Source organism: Rhinichthys klamathensis, unplaced genomic scaffold (assembly GCF_029890125.1).
Source record: "Rhinichthys klamathensis goyatoka isolate OS25496 unplaced genomic scaffold, OSU_Roscu_1.1 h1tg000301l_1, whole genome shotgun sequence".
Classification (NCBI taxonomy): Eukaryota; Metazoa; Chordata; class Actinopteri; order Cypriniformes; family Leuciscidae; genus Rhinichthys; species Rhinichthys klamathensis.
In genome coordinates this window covers 1,898,098-1,914,664 of record NW_026606820.1, presented here as the reverse complement: position 1 = coordinate 1,914,664, position 16,567 = coordinate 1,898,098, and the positions used below count along the sequence as shown (strand labels likewise).

The window sequence follows — 16,567 nt, the reverse complement described above, 5'->3', positions numbered from 1 at the left end:
ACAACCATTTTCAACTGTGATAATAATCAGAAATGATTCTTGCGCAGCATATTCAGTATTAGAATGATTTCTGTGACACTGAAATCTAGAGTAAAATGAGCTCTGCCATCACAATATTATTATTATTTTTTTACAGTTGATAAAAATATTTCACAATATTACTGTTTTAGATAAATGTAGTCTTTGTACCTTAGAGGTACCTTGCCTTAGAACCTTAATACCAAACTTTTGAACAGTGATTGACATTAACACCCGCCAACCCGCCATATGCAGGTGGATTTCAGCAGTGGCGTGACGCAGTCACTCCTACAAGCCACTTTGGCGGGCTGAATTGCATTTATGATTTTTAGTGTTCGCATTTACGCGGAAAAACAATGTTTCGGACGTGACAGTTCTCCGTTACGGACGTGACCACTCTGAAAGCTTTAAAACTTTCACAGAGACATCAAACAGAAAGCACAACCCCTTTCTTTAAATTGAATTTCGTTTTAATAAATAAGAAGTAAATATAGCAGACGATAGATAATCACGAAGCGGAGGCGCCGGCGCGTGAACTGGAGCTTGTCTCATAAATGAACCGAAACTCGGCGTATAAGGTAACCTACTTGCCTCACAGACATGTCTACTTTTAAACAGAACAATTCAAAACGAAAGAAAACAGACTACAGACTGCTCTCTGCTTATGTAATCCTTATGAAATGTGCATTTCTCTCTGGTGCGTTCACTACTGCGAAGTATATAGCCTATAATATATATATATATATATATATAATGATTTCCATTACACGAGAGTAGATGTTAAAACTTCATGCTGATTTGTGCTCGGCTTTTGCCAAGATAAGCAACACTAAGACGTATCTTTACAGTAACCTATGCTTCACCCATTTACGCTTCTTTCCAAATGGTGGTGTGACTCCCCTTCTGTCCGGCGTTAACGACTGCAGTGTACTTGGCGCATCAGCACACACGACGGCTGCAACTACAGTGTGGTCTCCCTAGTGGACCAGCACGACAACCGTCTGGATTGAGCCAAGTAGGGGACATCTCTAGGGTCTTCAAGTGGGCACCTTCCGTCCTCAGTGTTTCGTCGATTAGCCCACGACACCTCAAGAGGGCTCGACAGTGACTCTGGCGTCCCAGAGTCACCCCCCTCCGTCCCCCACTCAACTCAGCCCGGCTTACTGACCTCTACATCCCTCCTGCTGCTGAGACCTAACCACAATCTCACAATCTCTCCGCAACCCAACCATACGCGCCAACCCGTTTGACTAAGGCTGTTGAGCCCCACTGGTGCGTTAATATGCAGTTTCAGTGGCAACGGTTCCGTATGGCATACCACCTATACCGCAAAAACACAATATCTGCCCAACCACCCATCATTCACGCAATATACACAGGAACGTAATGACTGTAAATACTATACAACCTATACAAATAAACCAACAGACTCTTCAAGTTTTCAAGAATTCTACGAAACCGTAGTGTAGCGGCCTGTACACAGCCAGCTAGAATCTTTCCGTCTCAACCACAGCCAGTTGCTGCTCCTTTCTGCTGCTTCAGATAAGTTCTTTACTGTGCGACGCAACTCTTGGCCACTGAATCCGACGTCTCTGAGGAACCGGGTTGTAGAGTGTGCCACAAAACCTCGACAACCCACTTCGACTGGATAAACCTGGACTCTCCATCCTCGCTGTTCTGCTTCAGCGGCCAGATGAGCATACCGCAGTTTCTTCCTCTCATATGCCTCATCTACCGCATCCTCCCATGGCACTGTTAACTCTATCAGTTGAACAATGCGTGCTGATCCAGACCACAAAACAATATCTGGTCGTAGGTTAGTGGTGGCAATCTCAGGTGGAAAAATAAGCCGTTGATCAAGATCAGCCAGCATCTTCCAGTCCCTAGCAGCTTCCAGTTGTCCTGGGCGAGAATTGGTGTTAGCACCTTTTCTTGGTGGTTGCTCGCCTGGGCGGAGGAATATTGTCTTCTGCGTGTAATGTTTTGATAGAACAGGCGGCAACTTATTGGTCATGTTGCGCTTGCCTTCCAATGCTAAAGCCAAACATCGCAATACTTGGTCATGGCGCCAAGTAAACCGACCTTGGCTAAGAGCCACCTTACATCCTGTCAAAATGTGCCTAAATGTGGCAGGTGATGAACACAAAGGACAAGAGGGATCCTCTCCTACCCAGAGGTTTAGGTTCTGCGGTGATGGGAGAACATCATATGTTGACCTAATAAGGAAACTGATCCTACTCTCTTCCATTGACCAAAGGTCTTGCCAGCACATTTTGCGTTGTTCCACACTCTCCCATCTCATCCACTCTCCCTGCTTGGCCTGGGAAATGGCCTTTATACACCTCATCCTCTCCTCCTGCTTTCGCACCTCGTTGACTACCAGCTTCCTCCTTTGAGCTGGGCCTGCCTTGTGCCATTTAGGAGGAGCTAAACTGAGCCCAAAACCCCCTCTTCCATGCTGTACCTGTCCCACGATATCCCCAATTTGAAGGTCAGCCTTTGCCTCTACTACAGATTTCTTTGCTGACCACTTTCTACCAGTTTTTAACACAGGGGCTGCCTCCCTTACACATTTGTCGCGTGACTCTACTAAGGTCATTTCCAGTCTGACCTTGGCACACTTAAACTCCTCGGTTAAAGCAGAGACTGGCAGCTGCAATATTCCTTTACTATAAAGTCCCACTCTGCTGAGGCAGCGTGGAACTCCCAACCATTTCCTGATGTATGTCCTGATGTATTCCTGATGTACGCTTCCAGCTTATCCACTGTTGTCAATGAAACCTCGTACACAGTCAGTGGCCACAGCAACCTCGGCAGTAGACCAAACTGAAAGCACCAGAGTTTTAGTTTGCCTGGTAGAGCACAGCTGTTTATGCTCTTCAACCCTTCCACTGCTTGTCGTCTAACTTCTCCCACTCAAACTGTGTCCTTTAGATCCCCATCGTACCATCTCCCAAGACTCTTCACTGGCTTCTCAGAAACTGTTGGTATTGCCTCACCATTAATGAAGAATGTTTTATCTACTACCTTTCCTTTAACTATCGAGATGCTCCTTGATTTAGAGGGCTTAAATTGCATTCGTGCCCATTCAATATTATCTGTTAACTTCCCCAATAACCAATTAGTGCAGGCTACTGTTGTAGTCATGGTTGTCATGTCATCCATGTATGCTCTGATTGGTGGTAGTCGCATCCCAGAAGCCAAGCGCTCTCCTCCTACTACCCATCTTGATGCCCTAATGATTACTTCCATTGCCATGGTAAAAGCCAGTGGAGAAATGGTGCATCCTGCCATTATTCCAACCTCTAAGCATTGCCATCCGGTGCTGAATTTTGGAGTTGAGAAACTAAATTGCAAATCTCCAAAATTGGATTTCACTAAATTTGTTATTGACATTGGTACTCTGAAAAAATCAAATGCTGCCCAAAGAAGCTCATGTGGCACTGAACCATATGCATTAGCCAAATCCAGGAATGTCACATGGAGCTCCTTCATCTCCTTTTTAGCTGACTGAATTCGTTGCCAGATAACATTGATGTGTTCTAAGCATCCTGAGAACCCTGGAATGCCCGCTTTTTGAACTGAGGTGTCAATGAAGCCATTCTTTAATAGGTAGGTGGACAATCTCTGGGCAATAATGCTGAAGAAAATCTTACCTTCAACGTTTAATAGTGAAATAGGACGAAACTGACTGATGCTTGTAGCATCTTTTTCTTTAGGTATAAAGACTCCACCTGCTCTGCGCCATGCTCTAGGTACAACCTGTTTTTCCCATGCCACTTTTATCAATTTCCACAGAATTCGCAGAACTCCTGAAGCACTCTTGTACACTCTGTACGGAACTCCATTAGGCCCTGGAGATGATGAAGCCCTTGTCTTTCTCACAGCCTGCTCTACCTCTTTCCACTTAGGTGCACAGACCTCCATTTGGTATTCTGGTGGGTTGATAGGTGGTATGTCTGATGGAATTGACATAGGCTCATGCCTTTTTGCATCTGTATGCGTTTCCTCCAAATATCTCTCTAGCTCCACCCTAGATGCTTTTAAAGTGCCATTCTTCTCCCTGGTGAATAACTTCTTTACGAATTTGAATGGGTCTTTACAGAAATTAGCCCTCGCACGTTCCTTCTTTTTGTAGCGTTTCCGTAGACGCTCAGCTCTGCGTAATGTTGCCAGCTTATCTTTTATGGCCCTTTGTAAGAGATTGAGTCCCTCCTTCTGACTTTGTTCTGCTCTTTTCCATTGCTTCCTCAGCTGTCTCCTTTCTCTAATTAACCCTTCAATTTTCTGCTGCCGTCTAGACATTCCAGGAGTAGTCTGTACTTATATATATATATATATATATATATATATATTTAAAAAGTGTTAGCCCACAGATACATTTATGAGGGTTTATTTAATTTATTGCAATCAAAAAATGATAACAATTAGTAAAAGCCACAGTTAAAGCTTAGCAAGGTGCAATTTATACAACGAGTTCAAGTTTGCTGTACTTTAGGCTATATAGGCCTACACGAAGTGAATGCCAATCTTTCAGTCAGTGACGAATTAATAAAAACATAATGAACTTAACGAAACGATACACAATTGTATTTTAAGTTCGCACTGAAACTATATTTACCTTTTTTGAAATAATCCATTAAACCTGCTGAGAAACGAGGAGCGTGAACTAGAATGAGCAGTTCTGTGCGCATGCCCGGGAAACTCATGAATATTAATGTAGGCTCCGCCCACTGCCTCTACAGATGCACAACTCACTTTTGCACCACATTTCACAGTGCACTTGGTGCAAAAGGGAGAGCGCGCGAAACTTGTCACTTGAAAGCGAAAAACCGTGTTTGAGATTCGTCGCAGCAGATTCAAGCAGCTGTAGTTATGTAGCTACTTACAGTGTTTGTGCTAGAAAAATATACAAGACATTTGTGAGAAAATATTCTACAAGTGTGCAACTCTCATTGGATGAATTCACATACTGATTTGCAGATGAGCAAAACTTCACATTTTTTTATGCAGGTGTGTAAATGCCTTTTGCACCATATTCACTGCAGCAACTGTAGCAAAAATGTGAGCGTACGAGTTTCTTAATTTGTGATTTGTAGAATAGGATTTGAGCACCTGCAATGAAGAATTTGAGAATGTGTAACTGTTGTGTTGTGTTTGTGGAAGATAAAAAAAAGTCTACAAGTTTGCAACTCTTAAAACATTTATCTCTGTGACTTCAAATTTACTGATACACATGTGTGGCTATTCTCTACAACTACAAATTTCACTGTCACAGGCATTCAGTAGTTTTGCACCAAAAATATCTTCATAAAACAATGAGTGACGTACACGCGCGAGAGATCACTTCCGGCACTTTCCGGCGCTTGCGCAGACCGAAGCGCCCGCACCCTCAGATCACTTGGACGTGGCTGTGGTTACAAGAGGTAAAAACGATATAAATACTGTTCGTTTTCTCACACAAACTGCTCGTTTCGTGTCTTAGGCCATCAATGTGTCCTTACATTTACGAGTCATTAAATCATGTTTAATTTGGACTTCTCTGTGCATGCTCTTTGAGGTGGTGACCATCGACCTGCATTATATGACTGACAGACAAGAACGGTTTGACCTAAAAATATCAAAACTGAAACTACTGCGGAAACAAAGACACCTACATCTTGGATGCCCTTGAGGTAAGCTAAAATATACCAAAAATTAATTTCAAAGTGAACTATACCTTTAAGAACTGCATCTGCATTGTATACTAAAATAACACATTTTTAAAAGAATAACTCAGCCAAAAATAAACCTGTATGACTTTCCTTTTCATGGAGCACAGACGTCTTCTGAAGACTCTCAAAAACAAACTGGAAGTTGTTCTGCTAAATATCTTCCTGCTTTAGTGCTCAAATTTGTTTTGAGTGCATTTAAACGCACAAGATTAGAACTAAATTAGGTCCAACATCATTAGTTCTCAAGTGTATTGAAAGAGAATACACGGTCTAGCTTTTTTGGTCTAGCTTCCGCACAAATCATATCGTAAGGCTTCAGAAGATTCGGAATACAGTGCAGCAATCATACAGCCCACATTTACAAAAGACGTTTATGGTGCTTTTTTGTATTATAAATCACCATCCACTTACAGATTCTGATAAACTTCTTTTGTGTTTCATGGAAGAAAGAAAAGCATACAGGTTTGAAATGACACAAGGCGAAATACTGATTTAAAGCTCATTTAATTCAGAAATAAGCAAACCTGCACAATGTTAGGCCTCTGAGTTTTGCTTCAGGTTCTTCATGGACCAGGCTCAGATGGGAAGACGTTCCTCAGCTGTTCGATAACCTGTTGCAGCTGCAGTACAGTGTCTTGCTCATGATCAAAATCCTCACCTACACAACATTAAATGCTACAATTAAAATGAACTCAACCGAAGCATAAAATAATCAGCCTTATTCAATTCAAATAAGTCTGTGGATGATGGCACTGATATGCGAGGTTGTTCTAGGTCTCACCTGCAGGTTCTGTGTCTGTGGTCTCTCTGCTGGGAGGCTCCCCCTGGTGGCCTCCTCCTGACACGGGGGAGGAAAGAGAGGAAGGAGCCGAACCATTGGCCTCAGAGTCGTCTTTGGGCTGGGAGACATGATCAAATGAAAAGAGAACAAGAAAACAGTTAAGAATATTACTATTACTATTTCAGCAGTATAAACACTACCGTTCAAATGTTTGGGATCAGTACAATTTCGTTTTTATTCAGCAATAATGCCCCAAATTGAAATGACCGTAAAGACATGTATAATATTATTTACAAATACTCTTATAAAGAATTATACTCTTTAAAGAATCCTAAAAAAATGTATCATGTTTTCTGCAAAAATATTAAGCAGCACAACTGTTTTCAACATTGATAATAATAAGAAATGTTTTTGAGCACAAAATCTTCTAAATGAATGTAAATGTAAATCAGCATATAATAAATGCCATCACAGTTTTAAAATGCATTTCTTTTAGATTGTAATAGTATTTTATAATATGACTTTAAAGCTGCCGTCGGCAACATTATTTTGATCATATTCAGTGAAATCGACACTATAATCTGACAGAACAACATAAATAAAGTGGTTTTATAAAAAAAAAGCGAGTTTCTAACTCCACCTGGAGCGTGTTATTTGTTTTGCAAAAATCCACAGCTCCCGGTTCATCATGTCCAATCAGCGCAGGGGGGTGTGAGATCATCTGACTGTCAATCATAGATCGGGCACACGCCACCCCTCGCGCACGTTACAATCACATGCACACGCCTGAAATTCGCGCAGTAACGAAGAGTGATGGCGGAAAATCAAGTAAGCTCATTTAGAGTATAAATGACGTTAGCAATTGCAATCTATCGGTAGATTAGCCAGGACAGCATATCTCCAAATACTCCATGGTGCTGATGGATGCTGATGAGACGGGCGCGTTCACTGAAAATCTGGTGCACACACACTGACGAGCATGAAGAAATCCGGTGAGCAAAAGAAATCCTACAAACCTGCACATAGCATGCACATTTTCTGTACACATACTGTATAATGCATGGAATTAAACATGCCGCATTAACATCAGAAACATTTGTCATTGCTTATTGTACAATACTTCACATGGATAGTAGACAATAGCCGCGTTTCCACTGCCGGGCTAGGGCCGGGCCAGGGCTAACAGCGAGCCGAGCCGAGCCGAGCCGGTGGCCTCGGGCCTCAAGCATCGGGATTGCGTTTCCACTGCCGGGCCAGTAGCCCCGCAGCGCTACCCTAAACCCCGCCCCTAACACGCCTTCCGGATCAAACGTCAGATACAACCCAACCCATTTCAGCGGGTTTTATGAATTTATTTATTTTTTAAGTTAGGAAGATAGCATGTATATTAACTCACCGACCGTGGCTGCAATAGTGTCCCGACTGTCTCGCGAGTCGCCACTAACAGAGGGACGCAGCACACCGTCCATCAAGTCGATCCATGGAAAATCCCTTCTCTGAGCTCCACTTTGTTCATTGTGCGTTTTAATCGCCTTGTACAATACTGTGCCCGCAACTTTTTTTAAATTTTTTCCTGAACTCGCTGAATGCTTAGCTTAGAAAGTTCAGCATCGATGTATTTTAAAACGTCCTCGTTTCTTCACACGCCGTAAAATTGACGTTGTAACCTTTCTTCTGCCCAAATGCTCAGAAGAGCTTTGGTATCTTCGACGACCAGTACAGGCGATTCTCCATTTCGAGCAGCGATTATTTTGCGCGATATAAAAAAGTGAAATGTGCATCTTGCTTCAGATCATAACGTTCCATAACACTGATAAACTCCGCCTTTTACCTTGAGCACGCCTCTAGCCCGAGCTGGCCCGCTTTGGCCCAGGGTATTCGACGGGCCAGAAATCCTGGCCGTTGGCCCCGAGTAAGCCCAGATCAAGCCCCGGAAGTGACAGTGAAAACGCGATTGGCCCTGGCACGCACTAGCACGGCTCGGCCCTGGCCCGGCAGTGGAAACGCGGCTAATATGTAGTATATACTATGCAGTATGCTAGCCTAGTCATGCTCTAGACAGAAGACAGTGTTGTTGGATCAGATGAGAAAATTTGATGAGAAAAACAGTTGCCAGTTTTCAAATGCTGCCAAAACTCCAAACTTTGGCATTTATCGACCAGGGATTTGGCTCATTTTCCATATGTTACAAAGGCTGTGTATTTTCTTGAGGGATGAAAACAAACTGATAAGAAACTCAGGTATGGCTCGCCTCCCACCCCCCCCCCCCCCCCCACACACATTTCACAGGCAGGTGAGTTGAACTGAGGCTGTTTTTGCATGAATAGTACCTCAAATTTATTCTGAGTTAAACTCTTATTGTTCTACAGAGATGTCCACAGAGGTAAGACTGTAAATTTCCCAGCGGATTTCAATGGGTGCTGATCGAACTCCATAATCCCAGCACATTATTGCTTCCCCATGACACATCACTCACTCGTTTTTGTAGGTTTTCTCTTCCCTCTATTTCCGTCTAATTCCTTTTCACCTATAGCAACAGCCTCAGTGTTTTTCCTCCACTCTCTCTCACCATTCAGCCTGCCAATCATATCTCTACAGCACTACCTCTCTTTTTTACCACCTCTTATTCTATTCACTCAGCCTTGCCTGAGCTTTTCTTTTCTTCCTCGGCCTGCTTTCTGTCTTTCTTTCACTAAAGAAAAGGATCCTCTTTCTGCCCACTCTATTCTGTCCATCTCGTTTCTTAAGCTCAATGTTCGTCAGCTCGAGAAATGACTTACCTCCACCCACTCCATCCCTATGATTCCATCTCCATCAATAGTGTTCTGCCCCATATATAATCTCTCTCTACCTCTTCCTTCCCATCTTTGCAATTTACCAGAAGCAATTTACCAGAAGTTAGTGCGTCTTCCCTGCACTCGCTCGTCCTCCACCTCTTTTCAGGCCTTGGTAATGGGTACATTTTTTCTGTCTCCACATCTCTTCTCCTTTCACTTGAGAAAATTCTCTTCAGTTCCCTGTCTCCTTGTCCTTACCAACCTGCATTAGTAGGCATATCTTTACCCTTCTACATGTGGTACATCAAGGCAGCCTATAATATAGTCTATCCTCTCAACTGTCTTCCTACTCTTTTTGCCGAAAGCTTTAAATACATCTACTTCCTCCCCTCTGCCCCCCTTTATCAGTATATTTTGTTAGCCCAACTTTATTTCTCTCATGGTGGCTGTTTTTAAAGCTCAAAACATTCCTTCAAACCCATTAACATTTAACATTAAAGTCTTCGGCACAGAAGGCCCCGATTTACCCGCCTGTGCAGCGGTAACATATCCATTCAACTCCCTACACACCATTCTTTCATTGTTTCCATCACAATAATCTATTCTGGCTCACATGTTGGTACTCGCTGTGGGCATACTCCTCATTTTCAAGGTATATCAGCATCTGTTAACTGACCTGCAGCAGTAGTTCTCTGAGTCTGTGCAGCTGGGACTCCAGTTGCTTGTTGTGGTCCTCCAGAATCTGCATGCGCGTCTCCAGGCGGGTCTTGTGCTGTCGGAGGACTCGAGCCTCAGCTAGGAGCTCCTCGTCTTGCTGATCAGCCGGTGAACCAGGACCCGACTCCAGCAGCTGAGGTGATGCTGCAGCCTCTTCGTGCTTCCACTTCAGCCGCCGATACTCACCCTGCAGCACCCTGTGGGAGAGACAACAGCATCATCATCATTACTATTGCCTTCTTGATCATTTAGATTATCATACCCGCTACGTCGAGACAAAAGCTGATATTATAAACTAATGTGATCTAATCAAATAAATTTACTTCATTTTGTCTTAAAACTTTTTACATAATTTTTTACAAAAAGTTTATATTTTATATACATATTTATATAAAATATGTTTTAAATGCTTAATTATATATATATATTTTTAATAACTACATTTTATGTAATAATTATTTTATTAATTTGTTTTAATTTATTATATATAATTTTCTGTATTGTGGCATATTTTATATAGAAACGTAGATTCTTTTGTTATTTCTCTATATGTAAAATTATAAGAGAGCAAGAAAATGATGAAATCCTGATGAAAACTGTTAAGAATATTAGTCACTATTTCTGCAGTATAAACATCACCTTTCAAAAGTTTGGGATCAGTGCGTTTTTAGTTTTATTCAGCAAGGATGTACTAAATTGATAAAAAATACAGTGAAGACATTTATAATGTAATAATTTCTATTTCCAATAAATGCATTATATTCGTCAAAGAATTCTGAAGAAAAGAAATTTATATCCCGGTTTCCGCAAAAATATTAAGCAGCACAACTGTTTTCAACATTGATAATAATAAGAAATGTTTCCTGAGCACAAAATCTGCTAAAATAATGTTAATGTAAATCAGAAAATAATAAGGGCTGCTGAAAAATCAGCTTTGCCATCACAGGATCAAATTCCATTTTAAAATGCATTCAATTAAAAAACTGTAAACTGTAATATTTCACAATATTACAGTTTGTACTGAATTTTTCATCAAATAAATGCAGCCTTGGTGAGCATAAGAAATCTTAAACCAACCCTAAACTTTTGAATGATAGTGTAGTATGTATACTGTACATAGCATGCAAAATAAGTATTTTGTTAATTTGTTTTATGTTATTATATTGCATTGTCTGTATTGGGTTTTGGGTCTGTATACGTTTTTTTATTATTATTATTATAACCCCCTTAAATGAAATTGAACTGAATGACAAAAAAATCACTCAGCTCTTTCTGTCCTGATAATGACAGCGGGAAGCCCTGATTTATCCAGGAGTTTAAGGTTGCAGATTCCCTGCAGACACTAACAATTAATCTTGTTTTATTGACCTATTACTCACATATAACAAAGCAAGACCCCACGAGAGCATGACTTAAAGGTCAGGATTTACGCAGAAGAAAAACTCATAAATGACTCACAGCTGTAACAGTAGCCTCTGGGATGAAACAAAATGGTAGTAGACCTTATAGACTTTTTGTGTTTCTGTAGATGTTTGAACCTTTGTTTTAAGGTCTAAAGATCACACCTCTTTCATTGGATGTGGGTCAAAAGATGTTTGACCTAGAGTAGCCATCATAATAGTAATAATGTCCCCATTTTCCCAGCAACACGTTTTATCTCAACCAATTTAAAAACTATTAGCTCTATCTTAATCCTCTAAAGAGATTTAAAGGTATTGTAGGTAGGAATTTTATAAAAAAAACTTTTTTCCAAATTTGTTTAAACTTTCTGTATATATCAATGAATAATTAAAATGTAAGTACTCTGAAAAAGAAAGTATAAAAATCGAGTGTCTGTAGACCTCTCACAACTGTTTTAAAGACAGCTCATTATTTCCATTCACTCCACCCTTCTGGGCTCCTTCCAAAGCCACGCCCCAAAAACACATGAACGCGCGACTCCGACCGCTGAGCTGAAGACGCATTATTTACCTGAGACGAGCGGAGAGGAAGGAGCGCAGTGCATGTAGTGACATCATGTCAGAATCACATGTAATAAAAAAATATAACTTTATCATTATGAAGATAAACAAATAAGATGTATTTTAGTACTCACTATCAAGCTAGCATATTGATATTGGTAAAGTTTAAAATATATATTTATTGATTCGCTACTAGTTATCTATAAGGCAAAGCTAAAAACAGGTTGCATGATACACGTTTTTCCATTGCCATCATTTACACTGTGATGAAGATGAATTTCGTGTAACATTCATAACATAAATGGTGTTCTGCATGTAATAGTTTCCATGATGAAAGCATTGTTGACTCTGATGAGGACTACACTCCAGAGACAAGTACCGCATCACATCATCAGCTCGAGGACAGATCCGGGGTCGAGGGCGAAGCAGAGGAGGTCGTCACAAGGCGTCACTTTTCAGCCCCTTGAGGTCTCTCAGTTCTCGCCATTGCTGGAAAGCCACGCCGATATTGACACGCGTTTTATTTCATTGTTTATCCAAAGACTTTTTGTTCATTACCTTTTCTAGTAGCGTTACTGTCTTCCTTTTTTTGCCTGGTTTGCCTTGGCGAACTGCATATGTGAATTTTGATTGGTCTTTCTCTGCCATTGTTTTGCTATTCCTAGGTTCCGTGCCTCTAGAATTCCTCAAATCAAACGGGTACGCGCAAGTGGGCAGGTCCTGTGTGGCAAAAGGGTGGTTGCCATGGTTACGAGAGAGAGACAGTCGCCTAAGCCAATCCTTTGTTTCGTCCCGGATGGAAATAATGAGCTGTGTTTAGTGAGGGTTAAACGGTCTAGAGTCACTCGATTTTTATACTCCTTTTATCAGAGTACTTACATTTTAATTATGCATTGATATATACAGAAAGTTTAAACAAATTTGGAAAAAAGTTTTTTATAAAATTCCTACCTACAATACCTTTAATGGGCCAACAGGAAGTGCAGTCAATTACAGACAGAAACCAAGAGTCACAAATACAAAGAGAAATCATTTTACCCCTCATTATTTATAATTATAAAGGTCAGGAGGATAACCCTCAGTTAAAACTTCATATCGATATGAATAAATAGACCACCATAGTTTTGTTTCTCTACAAATTGTTTTGGTTAATATAAAAACATTACAGTAAAAAAAATGCAAACTGGTATAAGATAGGAGGAACACACATTCACTCTTCTAAACAAAGCAACATTGTTACATACTCCATTACAAAAAGTCCCTTTACAGGTACTGCTGTCATAAAAATAAAATTACTTTTGTTGTAGAACTTTAACCTACATTTAACTTCCAACATGAAATATTTTAGCAAAATGTGTAGTTTACTCAGAGTTAATGTGCTCTGTTTGTTTGATGTGTATGCGCACGCATGCAAATTAAGTGAATTCATAACATGAACAGACAAGGATACAACCATGAAATGTAAGTTATGCACTGAGGAAACACGTCTCGAATGCATAAAACAGCACACGCATCTGTCAGAGCATTTGACGGCGAGCCACATTAAACATTATGCTGATGCATTTGTTTGGAAGTGCCTCATACAACGCATTCTCATGTTTTGGGCAGCATGGATTATACAGTTTTCCCACAGCAGCTCAGACTGTGACATCACTATGATAAAGTGACGTGACTGACTGCGCGCAGCGTGCAGATGCAATTAATCAAAAAACTAATTTGTTGTCAATTATTTTCATTATTGATTAATATGGATTTAATCAATTCATTGTTGAAGAACATTCATCAACGCATACATCAGATCTGGTAAACGGAAGCTCAAGCATGTTCACTTGACATGTGAGAACCAATGAGATTTATTACCATGTGTTACGCAGCACGTTTGAGCTTCCACAAGAACCAACGAGTTTGTTCTCATGCGTCAAGCAAGTCACTGTTCACTGATCAATGTTTATAAGGGAATAACAGTCTAAATTTAATATGTTCATCATTTAAAGCGATCAAGTCTCTTCAGAAATTTTGGACTAAACCGCTTTTTCATATGGATTAGTTTTACGATCAGTTTATGAACTTTTTGAAGGTCAAAGTGGTCTTAGACAAAGATGAATAAAAGTCTTTAAGGTTTGGAACAACATGAGGGCGAGTAAATGATGACAAAATTGTAATTTTTTGGTGAACAAACCCTTTCAGTAAAGTATAGATTAAGTGCATAAAATATTTAGAATTTTATTATTATATATAATTATTATTCATAATTATATATTACCTATATATTTTAATAGATTAATGTTATATATAATTTGTTTTTGTTTTTTTTATAAATTTTACGTGTTTATTTTTATTTTATTTTTATAACAATTAGGCTACATATTTTTTTAATTTCATATTATATTTATAAGATATAGTTTCTATATGTGATATAGTTTTGTTGTCTGGTGGATCATAAAACAAGCAAAAACAGAACACGCTTACATTGAACTAACAAACACAAAAAAGAATCTAGCATAATTTCTTCCATGTTTTGCATGGTTAAATGCCATTCACATTTTCTTCAAAAAACGAAACATTTTTGTTATTTCTGGAATTCCAATTAGTGCTGCATAATTTGCCCATTTCAGCGTCAAGTGTGAAAATGTGAATGTGCTCCTGGCTGAGCCCTCACCTGTTCTCGTTCTCCAGGCGGTGGAGGGTGCGCTGCAGCTCTTCTCTGTCCTGGCAGTCCAGGTGGGCCAGCAGGTGGCTGTGGGGGGAGTCCTCCTCGAGGGCAGGGCTGGAGTGACGTAGGAGGTACTGATCTTCATCCCTGAGTCCCCCCACATAGGAGACAGCGCACACTGAACACATTAGCGGTGCCACGCAGCAGCAGACACACAAACACACACGCAGTGCCAAGAGTGCACACAAAGCAGCAGGTACATAAGCCAAATGCACACAATGCAGCAGAGGCATATCAATACAGAACACATGTAGTACGCATATTCTACATAAACTGCGGATGGCGTATTTAGAGTGTAGAAAAACAGAGCAATGCACACCATCATCCAAAGAACAAATAGCAGCGTAGATGCTGAACAATCGGTAATCACACAAACACGCACACTCTTGGTAATCCAAGCACTATCCATGGCATCACATACAAAAAGCTAAAGAGGCACAGCCAATATACAGGCACACAGGATGAGTGAAAAAGAATTACCACTACACACAGGAAGCAGGCAAATAATCATGGCTCTCACATTTGGCACATCAATAATAAAAATAATAAAAAAAACTGTTTTCATGCAGTCTGCTGTAATTACACAGGTGCAAATACATCGACCATCATCACAAAGACCATTTATAGAGCGCTGGACGAGAGAGATTTGGTAAAAGCCACTGAAATGGCACATATGCCCTATCAAATAGATTAAATAAATGAATCACTATTGCACTTTCACAGAATTACACTGAATACACTTCTGCCTTTTAAATGAACAATTTTCCTAAAAACACGAAGTGAATATTTACTTACTCTTATCGCTCCTAAACATTATCTTTCTCTTTTTTTTCTTCCGTGGAATGCAAATGGTGAAATTCTGATGACTGTTTATATTATGCTCTTTTCTGTGAAATGTGGGATGAGATTTCAAGCTTTTTCACACAAAAACCAAAATAAAAATGGTCAGTTCCTTTTTAGTAACTTATTCTGTTTATTTTTAAATTGTAAAGACTTCATGATAACTTTATAAAATAAAATATGTATTTATATAGATAAATATTTAATACATAATATGTGTAGTTTTAATTATTTATACAATCTCATTGTGTGCTACCGTTTATTCCAAGTCTTTTAAGTAATGCAATAGCAATAGCTAATTATCTTGGCTCTAGAGTTTGACTGTGAATTGTTCTTTATAGTTGTTGTTCTCTTCACTGAATAAGTTGATCCAGTTCACGAAATGGTCTAAATCAGGGGTCGGGAACTTTTATTTTATTTTATTTTTATAAAAATAGCCATTTTTTCATTTTTCGTTAATGCATTTTTTTCCAAAAGAGCCAATCCAAAAACTACTATTTTACTATTATTAATATAAAAAACAAAAAATCAATAACATTATTTAGATAACAATAACTTTATTTAGGTCCAAAGTCAAAAAAAAATGTATAGAAAAAAGGCAACAAACAATGTAATGTGTGTGTGTGTGTGTGTGTGTCCAGTCACTTTGACGTTTTTATGCTCCTCTGAAATCTCTCTTTTCGCAATCTCCACAAACTAGACAGGCAGTTGTTTGTATCTGACCACCAGAGGTTACTATGGCAATGAACTATGTTCACTCAGCAATAGATTATTTTTGGTAGTCCTGTATTTGACTCCTATGGTTGCATTCACACACAGTTTAGTTAATTAGAGGAGTGACAGATTGTGAACTCACACTTGTAAGTTTTCGGGGCTCATAACCAGATTCTCTGCAAACCCCCACTGTGTGAACCGGACTGGACAACTAGTTATGTCGCATCATACAATGCGAAAGCACCACTCTCTACAGAGAGAGATATAAGCTGTGTCTTTCATGTGAAAGTTTTAGATTCTGTCTCTGTCTTCCATCGGAGCTGCATATTGTG

General features: G+C 39.8%; 1 protein-coding gene across 4 annotated transcripts in view; it reads right to left on the bottom strand.

Moving 5' to 3' along the window:
- Positions 1 to 16,567, bottom strand: part of drp2 (dystrophin related protein 2) — a 207,222-nt gene that overhangs the window by 4,053 nt on the left and 186,602 nt on the right. For 2 of the 4 annotated variants that reach the window (XM_056270290.1, XM_056270292.1), the window contains 4 exons: positions 14,628 to 14,768; positions 9,967 to 10,204; positions 6,514 to 6,631; positions 6,257 to 6,390 (listed from right to left, as the gene is read on the bottom strand). In XM_056270290.1, coding sequence (XP_056126265.1) covers positions 6,296 to 6,390; positions 6,514 to 6,631; positions 9,967 to 10,204; positions 14,628 to 14,768 — 592 coding nt within the window. In that variant the 3' untranslated portion in view covers positions 6,257 to 6,295. Of the gene's footprint in view, positions 1 to 6,256; positions 6,391 to 6,513; positions 6,632 to 9,966; positions 10,205 to 14,627; positions 14,800 to 16,567 lie in introns of those variants that run through there. The other 2 variants (XM_056270291.1, XM_056270293.1) reach the window with 2 other exon arrangements.